This window comes from Crocodylus siamensis, chromosome 2, assembly GCF_052110815.1.
Source record: "Crocodylus siamensis isolate JL-2025a chromosome 2, ASM5211081v1, whole genome shotgun sequence".
Taxonomy (NCBI): domain Eukaryota; kingdom Metazoa; phylum Chordata; order Crocodylia; family Crocodylidae; genus Crocodylus; species Crocodylus siamensis.
Window position 1 is genome coordinate 282494317 of NC_143396.1, and position 16477 is coordinate 282510793.

General features: G+C 44.1%; 1 protein-coding gene across 1 annotated transcript in view; it reads left to right on the forward strand.

Annotated features, from left to right (window-relative positions):
* KCNH5 (potassium voltage-gated channel subfamily H member 5) overlaps positions 1 to 16477 on the forward strand; it is a 275224-nt gene that overhangs the window by 27665 nt on the left and 231082 nt on the right. Inside the window, exons 2-3 of the mRNA XM_090034229.1 lie at positions 882 to 1005; positions 11105 to 11211. Coding sequence (XP_089890355.1) covers positions 882 to 1005; positions 11105 to 11211 — 231 coding nt within the window. The remainder of the gene's footprint in view (positions 1 to 881; positions 1006 to 11104; positions 11212 to 16477) is intronic.

A 16477-nucleotide genomic window follows, 5' to 3' on the forward strand; every position in this document is an offset into this window, starting at 1 on the left:
AATGTGCCTGTTTCAGTCCATGCATATAAACGGTTGGCATCCACTAAATAGGAGCAGATGATTGAAGCAGTATTTAAATAATTCAGCCTTCTAAAAAAACTTCACCTTTTTATGTTGTTACTGGAGTCGTGAATGTTATGCCACCCAAACGAATGCCACTTCTTGTGTTTTGAACTAAGGACTTGCTGTCTTTAGCTGTTGTTTATTGTTGGCTTTATTTAAGCTCAGCCTTGAATCTTCTGATTTCCTTGGGCTCCTGTCGCTTTCATATTAAAGATCTATTTAAGTAAAGCATGATATAGCACATTGTGCATCTCTGCAATCTTCTCTTTGCTCATGAGCTGTCAGCATCCACCCCACAGGTGATTGCCTCTGTATAGGTTTGTGAAATACTTGGGGAACCTTGAGTGTCAAAAGCACAGCATTTGTACTTGTCTTTGTTATAATTCAACAGGCTTGTCACTGATTCTGCACACAAACAATTTATCGTTTAAAAACACAGTTTACAGCATAATCTGAGGTTGACCTCAAGATGTGATTTTATGTAAATGAAGAAATGAGTCATAAGAGATGTCCTACCCAGATGTTAATAATTAGTGATTCTTATCTTGGCATTTACTCCATGACTTGTATAAGGGTTGCTTCCCATTTCAGTACTTCTGTGTCAAATAAACAATGAATCCTACTAGAAACAAAACTAGAAGCCTTTCATTTTGGAATTCAACATCCCAATTTCCTCATGTTTTAATTTGTTCATTTATTTATTACATTCATGTCTACTTATCATGTGTAACTTTGCAGTTGCTTCATGCACAAGGATGTTAATCTTGTATGGCAGTTAATTTCAAACCTTTCTCCCTCTCTTTCTTCTTTTTTTTTAGAATCAAGTTTTTTACTGGGAAATGCCCAGATTGTGGACTGGCCTGTAGTTTATAGTAATGACGGTTTTTGTAAACTCTCTGGATATCATCGAGCTGACGTGATGCAGAAAAGTAGCACTTGCAGGTATGTACCCTCTGCCTATATGAAAAGCAATTCTGCGTATCGAGTGAAAATTAATACTGTATTGGGTGGTATGTTTTATCTCAAAAACCTTTGTTTAAAAACAAACTGTTTATGATGCCGAAGCAGTCTGTATAAGTTATAGCTATGAAGGTTTTATGTCCTGATTAGCTTATCCGTGACCCGCTAAAGCCCTTAAGCAACTGTTTAGCTACAAGCAAACGAGTTACTCCATTGAACTGAATAGGTAGTTTCACTGAAGCCAGTGGAACTGCTCAGGTACTTGAAGGTAAGCACGTACCTGTATGGCTTGTTAGACCAGGGACAGAGTGCTCATGATCTCGTAGGTTCAAGCCCTAAATAAAAAGAAAAAAATTCTTATGATACAGATTTGTCTTTAATCTGGTACATTGTTTGCTACCAAACGTGCTTTGAAGGTGAATAAGCTTTTCTTTTAATTAGCTGCTGGGTCTGAGTTCTTAAACTCATAACTTACTGTGTAGCTTTTGGTAACTGTACAAATGTTACAAACAGTAAATGGAAGAAGATGTATTTTGTCCAGGGGGAACATTAAAAACCTGAATAAATCTTCCTTTATTTCAGAATGAAGGTGAATTTTTAATAGCATTAATAGAATTATTAAGACTGTGGGCCTATTTTTCCCTTCCCTTTTAATTATTTACAGTTCATACCTGTATGAGTGAGATTAGAATTAGGCCCTGTCATGAGTTTTAAGGAGAAATGGGGTATTTGAGTTTAACAAAGAGACTTCTGTCCATATGCATGGTAGGAGTTTTTTATTGTTTGTGTTTTTTTACAAGTTCCCTCCTGATTTCCTTTAGTTGTTAAGTCAAAAGGGACTCTTCTGTGGTCCATGTTCACCTTTACCCCCATAATGTTCAGATTGCATCCCTGTGTTATCAGATGAACGGTTATGCCGTTGGGGGCATTTGTCTGCAGGAGGCCTTGTCCCCTACTTTTGTCAGGAAAGGACAGCTGTAATTTATGGTCATAAACCCTTACAACTGAGTGCCTAGGACAGGGGTTGGCATTGTCCAGCCATGGCATGTCCTGAAGCACCCTGGGGATGCAGTGGGGCTAGGGAAGCTCCACGACTGGACTGCCTTTTTAGGGGTGTGTGAAATGGGCCATATTCAATTCAGATTTGGCCCATATTGGGGATAGTGATTTGATTAGATGATTCAGATCACTGTCCCTGATTCGACTCGGCCGAATCCAAATCTGAAGATTCGATGCTGATACAGGGAAACAGCGATTCAGACATAAACACAGCTTTAAAAGTTTTTCTACATACCTCGAGGTAGTAGGCATGGGTCATGAACGCTGCAATGCTGGGGCAGATGGAGTGTCCCACAGGACTGCGGGGGGCCCCCCTGTGTGCTTGGCGGTGAATCCAGAAGTGGACTGGAAGTACTTCCAGGTCTGCTGCCAAGTGGCGATCATCCCCAGACCCCAGAGGCACCAGTCACCAAGCTGGGGGGCGGGGAGGTGCAGGGGGTCCCCCTGCGTGCTCCCCAGTGGACCCGGAAGTGGACTGGAAGTGCTTCTGGTCCACTTCCGGGTCTGCTGCTGAATGTGCTGAGGACCCTCCCACGCTCCTATGGGATGCTCCATCTGCCCCAGGATCACAGCATTCATGAGCTGCTTGGTATCTTGAGGTATGTAGAAAAAACATTTAAAGCTGTGTCTATGTCTGCGTCATCAAATCTCTCTGAATCAATTCGGAGGGCTCCGATTCGATTTGAAGGGACTCCTGATTCGATTCAGATTGGGAGATTGAGCCACTGAATTGGGCTGAATCTCTGCCAAATCGAATCGGGGACCAAAGCTTTGCACAGCCCTACTGCCTTTCTAGGCAGCTCAGGTGTAGGTGTCCCCTGGTTGCTGCTGCCACTGGCCCCAGCCCCACAGTACCGATGAAGACCTGCCCAGCACAGCCCTGACCTCATCCAGCCAGGCTCAGCAGCAGCAGTGGCAGCCAGGCGGAAACTGCTGCTCAGTGTGGGGGGAAAAGCGGCTCCTGCTCCTCACTGCTGCCAGACCTGTCCTGCTGTAGCCACCCAGAACCTATGCTCGGCTGCCTTGCGTCTGCTCTGTGCTGCCACTGCTTCCCCGCTGGGCAGCTCGGAGGTGGCGGTGACAGTGGTGGAGATGCAGGGTAGTCCAGTGTGGGCTCCTGGTGGCTGCACCAGGAAGGTCCTGGCATCAGTGAAGGGGAGGGGTTGCTTTTCCCTGAGCTTAGCAACAGTTTGTGGTCAGCTGCAACCACTGATGCACCTGGGTGGGTGAGTCCAGAGCAGGTGTGGGGCGGCTGGGTTGGGGCTGTGCGGTGCAGGTCCCCACTAGTACTGTGGACCTGGAAAGGGAGTCCAGCTGCAGAGCCACCCAGGGGGCAGCAGACATGCGATGGGCAGGCGGTACAGTGTGGAGCAGGTGTGGGACAGGCCAGGTTGGGGCTGTACACACAGGTTGTGGCTAATCCATTCCTGTGGGAGTGAGTCCAGAGCATCCCATAACCCTGAGAGACTTTCACTGACAATAGGTTACAATAGAGCAGGCTACCTGTGATCCATGAGGAAGGAGGGGAAATCTTCCCAGTTCAAGATTACTTTGAGTAACCAGGCTTCTTGTAAGGGAGGTGGGCATGCATTGTCATCATGAAATAGTAATATATGGAGTTATAGCAGTTAAATCAATAAACTCATTGAGACTGGAAAGTAAAACCCTACGTAATATTATACAGTGGTGCTCAACCTATTGGCCCTGCAGGTCAAATGAGTGGATTGAGGCTGGTCCATAGGCAGGACTGAGTCCCAAGTGGCAGGATTGGGTCCTGGGGCCCAGCACCACCCCCTTCATGCCCTGAATGCTGGGAGTGGTCCCTGGGGGCCCAGTGCCACTTCTCCCTCTGGAATTGGGCCCCTGGGACCTGGCACCACCCCCACCTGACCACCCACCTAGTGCTGTCCTCACCTTTCCACCAAATTCCCCCAGCCTTGCACCTTGGGTATGCAGGGCCCAGGGCTCCCCAGGGGTTCAGAAATTTGGCAGTGGGGGAGTGGTGTCAGTGCTTTCTCACTGCCACAGTTTTGGACCCGTGGTGGAGCCCTGCAGGCCAGGGGTTGCGCACCCCTGCTTTTACATAATTCCTTTTTTTATACTTCTGGCTACTGTCTCTATTTTCTACAGTGTTTCATATCAGCTATCGTTTGCTTGCCAGGCCTTTTGAATGCATATTAAACCCAGGACCAAGACAGAACAAGCACTTAGGTCAGCACCTGTCAAAACATGAGGCCTTGACAATTCTTCTCCATCTGAAATGGAGAAAAGGGACCACAATTTGTGTTCCGTCACGTTGCGTTTGGATGTAGTGTTTGGAGCTGTCTCCTACCTCCTGTTTCTAAAACGTAAACGTTTACGTAGAGTTCAAATCTGTGCGGGGTCTTGCTTTGAAGAGCAAGATGTTCAATGTGTTGAACACCCATGCGTTGGTTCTCTTTGCAGAGATGAATTCTGCCTACATGTGAAGTTAAACTGTAGGACAGGTTTATTTTTAGCACTTTGCTTCTGCAGTCTGTATATTTAGTAGCAGCCTTTTCCTTAAAGGCTGGAAGGCACCCTTTTCTGCGCCTGATTCTTGGTGGAATCACTGTGTGCAGTGCAGAAGAGCCGAGCACGGGGGGTGGGGGAGCCTGAGGGCCCTGGCCCCCTCGGGAAGAGGGCTGTCACTTGAAATGCGTAAAACTTTCCACATCTCCATCATCTTGGGTCCCGTGGGAAAAACAGAAGTGCAGTGTGGTGATTGCTGTTTGTTCCAGGGCCTAGCAATGCTGCCTCAGCAGAAATCCCAGTCTTTGCTGGAATTCTCAACTAGGTGCAATGTGCAGTAGAAAACCCCTTGAGACAGGAACAGATTTGAGATTTTCACTAATAAGGAGTTTTGCTACTGAATGCAGTAGGAAACAAGTTTGGGGCTGTTTGTGTCTTTTTAAGGTTTGCTGATTTGAACATGTGGGGCTTAGAATAAGAAATGATGTGTGATATTTTGTGTATCTGGAGGAGGAGTTGTGAAGACGATAGCCCAGAAATGTCTGTATGCTGCTTAAAAAAATTGTTGAGACATGGTGCAGTTATTTTACTTTATTTTCTAAATTAGGCTCTCAGTCTACATTTGGCAAGACAGCTTGCTACATTGCATATGCCCAAAATAATTTTATTTGATACATAGCATTAAATGAATTAAAGCAAAGCAGATTAATGAGATGAAAGTGCTTATTATTTTCTTTAAGAAGTCGTGTGTTTTATAGCTTTGAGTGCAAAAATGTGTGTACATGCACAGAAATATAACTAATGTAGAGACTTCAGAACCTGTGCCTGGAAGCTCAGGATCCAGTTGAGCTGTGCTTTGTGCAGGCCCTGAGTGAAATAAAAGACCAAGGTAGCTTTGTCCCACCTTTGTAGTTGTCCAGTTCAGAAGTGGGCAGGCTTCGGTCCCATTATGAATTACAGCAGCCTCAAATAGCCCAGCACTGGGCTATCCCAGGTACTGGGAATAGCTGGTGTATAGAGATGCATTGGTCATATCCCTTTGCTGTCAGTCAGGTCCCTTACCCAAGATGTGCTCTATTAGGTCTTCAGGACCTCAGGATATCATTTTGCACTGGCCATTCATGGTTGGCTGGATCCCATGACTGCACGATATCTTTGTAGTAGCTGGCACGGGCGTGAGAATCAGACTGCCAGAACTTTATGCTATGTATTTATCCTTGTATGGCACATGGGACACCAGAAATTGCATGCCTAATTGGGTACACAATAGCAAGGGGACACAGAAAAGATTTCCAGCAGGTGGAACTTGAGAGCTGATGATGCCTTCTGCTTCTAAGAGATTTCCCCTGGGATGGCTTGAGGGGCAGTTGCAGCTCCAACCTGTTTAAATGGCAGCTGCACATGCAAAAGCCTCTCTGTTCCCCCGGTACTAATTGCTGTAATTGCACTTAGGAAAATAGTTCTCTTTGGGTACATTTTAGCATATGCAGATATAAGGCTTCTTGAATACATTACAGAGATGTTCTAAAACCTTTTGAAAACTGTTTGATATAGTTAGGACTAATGCTCGTTTCAAAACTCAACCTTATTATTCACAGTGCTCGTTGGCAAGGATTCTGAACACGCACCCAGTGAGTGACTGGTTAGTATAGCTGCCCCTGGCACGTCTCACCTGGCATTTACTTCATTCCTGTCTTTGGCTTGTTCCCTCCCTCTTGCACCTTGGAGCTTGGTACGGTGCTGGGAATGGCTAGTGATACTTTTCAGAGGAAACCAGAGCTTTCCCAGGTCTCACTAGGGCACTTTGCGTGGGTGTTTTCCTCTGTCTGTACGGTAGCAGGGAATCAGATTTCTTTATTGAACGGTTGGTTTTTTAGGCAGCATTGATGATGAGACTGCCGTAATGTTCTACCCCGTGTCAGCTCAAGTAGGGAGGGAAAGGACTGCAGCTGTTTCAAGTTGGATAAAACCTCTTCAAATGAAATGCTGGCTCCATTGAAGTCAATCACAGAGCTCCCGTTGACTTCAGAGGGCCAGGATTTCACCCTTTGTGTCTGCTGTATTACAGTTACTGCTCAGGAAGTCTTAAGCTCGGCATTGGGATGATACTGATTTGACCGGTTTTTCATTACAGTAAGGCCTCTTTACTATGGCAGAGTTGTGCATAAAAGCCTTAGTGTGAATGAAAATCAGATCCACTGAGCTTCTGAGGGTCTCTGAGCCCCTATATACCCCCCCAAACACATGCACACACAGGCTTTAACTTGCAAATGTCTGAAGCTTGTAGGTTATGAATCGGGGGCAGCTTGGTTCCTTCTGGGCCTAGTTCTGCCATGTGCATGAAGATTGCATCCCATCGCATCTAGTCTTTCTGACAAACAGTTTGGATCTTGCTTTGACCCGCACCCAGCTTTGATAAGCCATATAATCGTCCACTAAACATGACCTTCCTTGCACTACGACCCTCCAGCAGTAACTCTATAAAACCAACTAGGGATACAAGAGTCCTCTGCAAACTGATGGCTGTGTGGCATTGAGGGGGCTCTTTTGTCTTGGGGAGATGCCTGGGAAAGAGCCAAGAGCACAGACATGTTAAATAATGAATGGCCTGTGCAAGAAAAAGGGAACAAATATCAAAGGTTGCCCTTACCCCGAGAGTCTCAGCAATGCTCGTTTGCTACTGTACGTCTGTCGTCAAGACTGTAATCTCTCAGGCATGCGTTGGATTGGATATTTGTGTCTTGTACAGTACATGCTGTTAGCACTTGACAAGTAATAAATAGCAGCAACACACGAGGCAGAGAAAGACAGAGTGATTGATTGAAGACGTGGGAGTGGGAGTTCCCCGATGTGTACCCAACAGGGCAGACGAAATTAAATTAAATCTGTGATAAACAGAGTTTATATAATAAAGGAAGTTGCTTTCTAAATTCCCCGGGTACCTGAGATTAAAATTGGCTGGTGAAGAGGTTTGCTATTACAGCACAAGACCTTAAAAAGAGCTCTTTATATGTGAAGATGAGAGATTTGAAAATTTACAGGTTTACTGTTATCATAAACTGATTGTAATTTAAACATAAAATTGATCGATCATGTTCGACAGAGCAGTATAGTTACACTCCAACTATTATGTTTGCCATACAGAATATTGAATGCAATTTGCCATTATAATGCTAATTGGTACTGATTGTTTCTGTACTGATAAAACATGTAAAGATTCTTGTTTTTTCTGTAGTCTAGTGCTAGGGGAAGCATTGTTTTACCTCTTGACTCAAACAGAGAATACAACTGCAGAGTACATTTTGCTAAACCCATTGGGTCTTATTTTTACCTGGAATACATTACTAGTTTGCTTTGCCTTTTCAGAACATTAAAGTACTGAATTACTTTTTAATTTAACATTCAAGCTTTGTCACTTCCAGTTATCAGACGAATGTCTGAAGAGAATTTGGTCTGAGTGCAGACAACTCAAGTTCCTAAATTGGTGTTGAATTCAGAAATGAGGGAAATCTTGTTTAAAAAAAAACCAAACCAACCCCCTCCCCCCCCCCCGACAAAAAAAAAAAAAAAAGAAAAAAAACCAAACCCCTAAAAAACCCCTTGCTGATTTGGTAAAAATAAATGACTGTCATCATTCCTCATCAAAAAGTCAAGTAGCATTTCCTTAATTTGCAGTAGCAGACTATTACTTTTACTTTTTATTTTTACTGTTACTGCCTACACTATCTTGCAAATATTGTGGGAAATTTTATTGTGGAGGCGAGATTCTGATCCCCTAATTAATATTACGTATAGTACCTTACTTTGTGATTAGGCCTATTAACTGTAGTGGAAAGATTTATGTGAGCAGCTGGTCATCTGTGTGAGTAAAATGTTCAAAATCTAACCAGACTACGGCATGTGGGCACATGCCATACTTACACTGATGTAATATGAACACACACGTGTTATGTTAATGTCAGGGTGGGTAGGTGACCAGCAGGATTGCCTACAGCCGTGCTTGGAGGCATGTGTACCGGGGGAGGGGGGGGGGGGGGGGTTGCATTTTAATTAAAGCAGGCAGTGCTCTAATTAAAACAGCTCAGCATCATGTGTATTAAGGCCCCCTGCGTTTCAAAATGGCCACGGGGTCGCTTTAACTAAAACTCATTAAGTGAGGTTTAGTTAAAGCACCCCCTTGGCCATTTTGAAATGGAGGGGGCTTAAGATGCATGATGCCGAGGCGACTCTAGAGCATTCTGATTAGAACGTGGAGCAAACTCAATTAATCAGGTCTAATTAGAGTGCGTCGGAGCAAATCTATAGGCAGCCCAAGGTAGCAGCTCACAGTGAGTGCTATTGTAGCATCTTGCCACTAGGTGGCAAGGAAGAAGTAATAGGCCCTTTGCATCAAATAAAGGACTGTTGAAATGGGATTGAAGCCGGCTAGAATTATGGGTGGGCTCCTTCCCCAGGCACTGTCTGTTTCCACCCTCAGAGTCAGGGCTGGCTTGACTTTCCACTCACATAGGGCTGCGTGTCTTGTTTTTGTTCCACGTGTAAATCAGTGTAAAGCCAGTGCAAATATGTTGTGTGTCCACACGCTATGCAAGAGCTCTTTGTGTCATTAACAGCTCCATTGCTCTTGTTTTCCTATTCTTGCAGCCTACCAAATGTAAAATTCATCATTTTATTGATGCTCTGAAGGTCTATGAAGCAATCAAAGCAAACTATGTTTAAACTACAGAGGCACTGGTAACCTTGTTTCTGCTTTAGTTTTCTTGGAGGTTTCCACTTTGGGTTTCCATTCAAGCTGAAAGCGCTTATAAACAAAGAAAATGGAATTTATTGATCAGTTAAAAGTATGTTGATTCAAGCCTTTGAAACCCTTTGTTCTGTTGTTGTTTCCCCCTCTTTACTTGGAGATCTGAATAGAACAGTTTTCATTTCTTTTTAGTCCTGAGAGAAATGAGAGAAAGCTGAGATGGTTTGCTATGAAACACAGACTTTCAGAGCTGAAGTCTTGGGGTTTGGTCATCTCTACTAGCTGAGAAACTGACCCTGGGGAAGCATGTTGAGTTGACACAGTCAAATGCTAGGAAATGCCAGCATTAAGTTTTCAGTTGTGTTGTCTGAATGTGCATGTCTGGGAAGCCTCCAGATACATGTTGTTCATGTCTAATACAAAAGTTAACTGAATTAATTCACCAAACTGAATTAGTTCACCAAATTAATTTGCATACTTACATTTTTCAGAAATCACAGCTCAGTACAGTTTGGTTGCTAAAGGTTTTCAATAAAAGGACAATTCATGGTTTCTATTTTATTCCCTAAGTTGGGAAAGCAAAGTGAGCATCAAGTAGGTACATCTGGTATTTTTCCTTTTCTGTTTAAGTTAAGGATGCTGGACCAAATTCTTTACTGGTGTAAAGGCTGCAGATCTATGGACTTGGGGACATTTACCTTAGTAAATTTGGAGCCTGTGCACTCTCCTGCTTGCATTCACACTTCTGTTCCCTGGCACTGGTGCTTATCTATTTGGGGGTGGGAATGCATTGTTCGAAAGGTACAATGATGAGTAGGAGACATGAACGTCTAATTGAGCAAGATACTTGGGCACATACCTAACTTTAAGCATGTGATTAGTCCCAGTGTCACCCTCTGACTACCCTGGACTAATTGCAAGCCTAACTTCAGTGGGATAATTTGTACACTGTGCTGGATTGAGACCTACTGGAAGGAAATAAAGAAGGGAATTACAGCCAGGCAGGTTCTTTGGGTAGATGTGATATATTTTATTAGATCAACTGAGTAGTCAGAACAAATTTCTTTGCAAGTTTTTGGGCACAAGTACCCTTCTTCAGGTGTAGGGAGACTGCTCTCGTTCTGAGATCTCCAAGGAATGAAAGAAGAATTACAGCCTGCATTTCTTTTTCTGGTGAAATCTGGTCTTGATTCATAATCAGACTTTTATAAGTAAACGCTGATTATATGACTGTGTTGTACATCTGGATAACTTTAGGTAACGGAACTTTTGCTGCTTATATGAATTTTAGATTTGGGGTAAAGAACAAATACTGGGTAACCTTATATTTGGATAACTGATACTTGGGTTATTTGGGTTTGCTTGTAGAGGCTTGCACTCTTTTTCCAGGTGTCTTTGTCAATGGTATCTAAGAAGTTTTACAAACTTTCTTGGCTTTGTTTACTTTTCTCCATGTTATCATTCAAACATTAGCATTTTTATGTATTGCTCCCACCATTGTGATTCCATTTGGTTCTTTGGATTTTTCAATTCTTTTTTTCAAATCACTTGAATAAAATGTAAATGCTAGCATATCCATCTTTTTCACAATAAGGAGACACTTGCATGCTTTTGTAGGTTTTGTCACATTTTTGAGTACTATAAATGTTGAAATGAGGTGTAAATTATAGTTAAACTTCAGTGTATGAGAGGTGCCCCATAGCCAATAGTTATATGGTTTAAAATGACTGCAACTAATTTGTTACTTGTCTGCAGGGGGGAAAAAATGGATTTTTTTTTCTTTTACAGTTTTATGTATGGCGAACTGACAGACAAGAAGACAATTGAAAAAGTCAGACAGACTTTTGACAACTATGAGTCAAACTGCTTTGAAATTCTCCTGTACAAGAAAAACAGTATGTATAAAGTTGTATGCAACTTTTGGTTATTAACGGTACATTTTGAAGATACCTATTTGGAGAAGACAAATGTTTCTTTTAACATTTGCATGCGAGTTTGGGACATGACTTTAAAGAGTGACTTGCATTTTTTAGGTGTCTCAGTAATTCATTGGCCAGTCTGAGGTTCCTTTAGGAGACCAAGTACTCAACATGTTCTGATAGTTTGGCCCTCTGAAGGCATCTATATCCTGAGAAACTGAACATCAAGGGTACCTGAAATGATACTAAGATTTCCAGAAAAAATATTGCATTATGTTAGATTCAGCCTCCCTTTTTGGATAGATCTTCCTCTCTGTCTTGTGCTCACTGAAGCAATAAGAAGTTATCCTGAGATTTCTTAAATTCTGATTTATCTCCAAATATTTTAACCAGTGCTTTCCTTAAAAGAGAACGCAGCTGTAACTTCCAGCTCTCTCACTTGATTGTGAGTGTTTGAACTTAATCACCGACAGGGTGCTTCTCAAATGAGTCAAGGAAGCCCTTGAAGTTTTCCCTTTATTTTTCTACTTCTCTGCAATCCTGTCTGTGCAGTCCACCTGATTACTTCCGTACATTAGGGATGGTTTTCCAAGATGTGCCAGCACTGCGTATCTTCATTGACACAAGCTTCCAGCACTGCCATCCTATTTCCAGCTGATTGCAAACTGAATCCCGAAATCCAGCTCTTCTATTTGCTACCAAGTTGTCTCATTAAGTAGAATGGTTGTTCCCAATTAACAGGTGTCTTAAATTCAGATACGTTTTATTTTAAAATAAAAGAAATAAACGCTTTCCCCTGATGTGTTCTCCATAACAAGTCAATATCTCTGTGTTGGGAAGAATATAGTCTGCGTTAGCAGACTGTGTTTCAAAAAATATTATTGAACTGTAGTATTTTTGTAAAATCTTCACCTGCATCCAGATTTTCAAGTCTTGTGTTTTTCTGAGTTATGTTGGTTAAGAAAGATATTAGGAAAAACTTTCTCACTAGGAGGGTAGTTAAACACTGGAACAGTTTACCCAGAGAGGTGGTGGAAACTAAATCCTTGGAAGTTTTTAAAACCAGGCTAGATAGAGCCTTGGGTGGGATGACCTAGTTAGTGATGGTCCTGCTTTGAGCAGGGGATTGGACTAGATGTGACCTCCTAAAGTCCTTTCCAACCCTCATTTTCTATGATTCTATATTGGAAGGTCTTTGGGATAAGAAAAAACCCGAGTGTAGGTTATAAGCTCATTTTCTTTCAGTCTCATATCAGCTCTTCTTTTTATACTAATAATCTGCTGGTTTATGTCTCAGTAAATGCATTTTCCAAAGCTTGGCTTTGTTTTGCCATAACGTAAACCTTTTTTCCTGCAGGTTGGCAAAACACTATTGTTAAAGTGAGCATGCATGCATCCTCAAAAGCACATTTTAAAGTTAACAGTGTAGAAAAAAACACATAACTCACATTCCTTTTAGTACGTTTGAGGAAAATACAGTCTCTTGCTGGACTGAAGGCTTTCTGCGTTTCATAGTTTCATAGTTTGTAGGGTCGGAAGGGACCTGAGCAGATCATCTAGTCCGACCCCCCTGCCATGGCAGGAAAGAATACTGGGGTCAAATGACCCCAGCAAGGTGTACATCTGACCTCCTCTTAAACACCCCCAGGGTAGGAGCCTGCACCACTTCTCTTGGAAGTTGGTTCCAGACCCTAGCCGCCCTGACCGTGAAGTAGCGCCTCCTGATATCTAACCTAAACCTACCCTCTGCCAGCTTGTGACCGTTATCCCTGGTCACTCCTGGCGGTGCTTGGGGGAACAGTGACTTCCCCAGTGCCTGCTGATCCCCCCTGACTAGTTTATAACAGGCCACTAGATCCCCCTCAGCCTTCTCTTGTGGAGGCTGAACAGGTTCAGGTCCCGCAGCCTGTCCTCATAGGGCCTGCCCTGTTGTCCCCTGATCATACGAGTGGCCCTCCTCTGGACCCTCTCCATGCTGTCCACATCCCTCTTGAAGTGCGGCGCCCAGAATTGGACGCAATACTCCAGCTGCGGCCTGACCAGTGCCGCATAGAGGGGGAGGATCACCTCCTTGGACCTGCTCGAGATGCATCTGTGGATGCATGCCAAGGTGCGGTTGGCCTTCCTGACTGCCTCCCCACACTGCCGGCCCATGTTCATCTTGGAGTCAATGATGACCCCATGACAACCACATCCTTAGCCTTCACTACCTCTGTGAGCTGACTCAAGAATTCCTGGTCAAGCTCTTCACCCTGGCTGGGAGGTCTGTAGTAGACTCCCACCATTAAGTCCCTTTCCCCTCGACCTGCCTTGTACTCTAACCCAAAGCACTTCAGAGTGCCCCTCCCCTGGCTCCTTGCTCCTTTTGCCTACTGGAAACTGAGTACTACTTTCCTTTTGCACTGAATTCACTCCCTTTTCCTAGGCCAGTGAAAGTAAAACCCAGCATTCATTTTCAAGTCCTGGGCTTAGGTGTGCTAGTTGTCTTTGCCTATGTGATGTGTGTGTTTTTCTATTCAGTGCTTCTGTTTTTGGCAGCAACTCTGATTTAGATTTTGCATTCTTTACCTCTCCAAATGGCAGTATCTATGGGACTTCTGGCTTCAGACATTTTCTACAGGACTGCCCCTCTTGGCCACTTCCTTGGCATTTTAAGCCAATTCAGATGGTGGCTTCCTGGTCTGCCCATGCTGGCCAGAGTTTCTTGTGCTTCTGAATGAGCAGCTTATCGAAGAGGTGCACAGACCTTCTCTAGGAGTAAGGATTAGGGTCTTATACCTCAAGTTGACCATTGAGAGGTGGAATATTAGAGTGATCAGTGCAATGTCTTTGGCATAAATGCTGAACAAATGCCCATCCCTCTTTAGTGGTAGTGTGATACCAGTTTAATCCCAGATAATTCAATGTCACCAGATTGAATTGCTCTTGTAGTTTTGTCTTTGCTCACATTAAAACTATAATAAACTGCTGTATTTACCTTGTGGGCACTGGTACTACTCCTTGGAGCAGTGCATTGTGGGCGTTGACAGATGTGCAGCTCGCCAGTCTAATCCATGGTGCTTCACAGAAATTGCCATGAGTTAGACTGACCCTCCCAACCAAGAGACATTCTTTGTTGGGTCAGGAAGGTGAGGGATTGAACTCCATTAGGAGCTGACCCAGCTGAGGAGCTTCTCTCCCGAGGCTTGTTTTAGTTCTCCAATCTACCCACACCCCCTCTGGCATAGGCCAAGCAAGCCCCAGTCTAACCTATCTCCCCTCAATTCTCCTCCTCCCCTCAATTCTCCTTCCTCCCATTGTGCACACAGCACTGGGGGTGGGGTAGGGCTGCATTAGCCCAGCCACCCAATCGGACAGAAGTTAATGAAGGCACTCCACTTGGGAGCACCTTCATCTGAACCCTGATATAGTGAGGGTTAATTTGTCGTGTGATTCAGGACTTTTAAAGTGTTCTGCAGCTGTGTACTTCTGTAAGGGCACAACTGTAGAGTGCTTTCAAGGGGCCAATCATGAGACAAATGTAACTTCTGTGTGCACCCTGTCAGGCAGCTGCTAATGTGACTGAGCAGGGGCTAGGAAAGGTGCCCCAAGGCAGTGAATGTGACCCCTCTACACAAATTACCATTGAGTGAAAAACCCTGGAGGTAGCTGAGCACTTCCCCTACCTCTCAAAGAGTGAACATTGATGAGGAGATGCTTCTGTGTGTCTTTATTCATTGTGATCTCTGGAAAGACACCAACATCCAGGTCTACAAAGCAGTCGTCAGCCCCACTCTCCTCTATGGATGTGAAATGTGGGTGACCCACCATTCTCATTTCCAGAGTCTGGAGAGGTATTACCAGTAATGTTTCTGGAAAATCCTCCACATCAAATGGGAAGATTGCCACATAAGTGCTTTGCTGCCAGCATCCTTGCTAAAGCCAATGTTACTAGCATTGAGTTGGTGATCCTCAAGCACCAACTGCAGTGGACTGTGTGCAGATGTCTGACTCTCAACTCTCAAAACAAGTGCTCTGGTCCCAGTTTGGTAATAGCCTGAGATCTTGTGGTGGGCAGAGGAAATGCTACAAGGACACATTGAAGGCATATCTCGAGAAAATGGATGCTTACATCAAGAGTTGGGAGGAGCTGACTGCTTGCTGACTCTAATGGAGCCACAACCTCAACCAAACAGCATCCTGTTTTGAAAGAAAGCATCTTGCCCTCGAAGCAGAGAAGAGAGAGTGGATGAGGAAAAAGAAGAGAAATCCCAGCCTGCAGCCTTCTCTTTCCTGTTGAAGGACCTGCAACTTCTGTGGACTGATCTGTGGCTCAAGGATTGGACTCTTTTTAAGTTGTCTGAAGTCCTATTAGTGAACCATAGTAGAAATCATCCTCGAATTGAGGGATTGCCAACAACAGCATTGTGAGGGATTTTGAAGGGTCATTGGTGCCTTGTGGGATACCAGTGGGCAGGCTAAGTGTTTCACCTGCTGTGCCCATACTGCCCCGATGAAGAACAAATGGCATTTAATGTGCAGGCATGCTGTTTGGACATGTTTGTGGGTGGCGGTAAGATGCGTGAAATGCTTGTTGAGCAGGCACATGGCTGTCAGTGTATCAGATTTTTCTAGTGTAAGTTTTATTGACATAGAATCAGAAAGTGAGGGCTGGAAGGGACCTCAGGAGGTTGCATCTAGTCCAACCCCTGCTCAAAGCAAGACCACCCCTAACTAGATCATCCCAGCCAAAGATTTGTCTAGGCAGGCCATAAAAACCTCCAAGGATGGAGATTCCACCACCTCTCTGGGTCACCTGCTCCAGTGTTTTACTGCCCTCCTAGTAAGAAAATTCTTCCTACTATCTAACCTAAACTTCCCTGGCTGCAACTTGAGACAGACCATTGCAACTTCAGGCAATTGCTCTTTGTTCTGTCATCTGCCACCACTGAGAACAGTTTAGCTCAATCCTCTTTTGAATCTCCCCTTCATGTAGTTGAAGGCTGCTATTAAATCCCTTCTGTCTTCTCTTCTCTGGACTAGATAAGTCCAGTTCCCTCAGCCTGTCTTCATAAGTCATGTGCCTCAGTCTCCAAACCATTTTTGTTGCCCTCCGTTGGACTCTCTCCAATTTGTCCACATCCTTTCTGTAGTGGGGGGCCCAAAACTGAACACAGGACTCCAGATGTGACCTCATCAGTGCTGAATCACTTCCCTTGACCTACTGGCAACATATTTACCAATGCAGCCCAGTGTGTTGTTA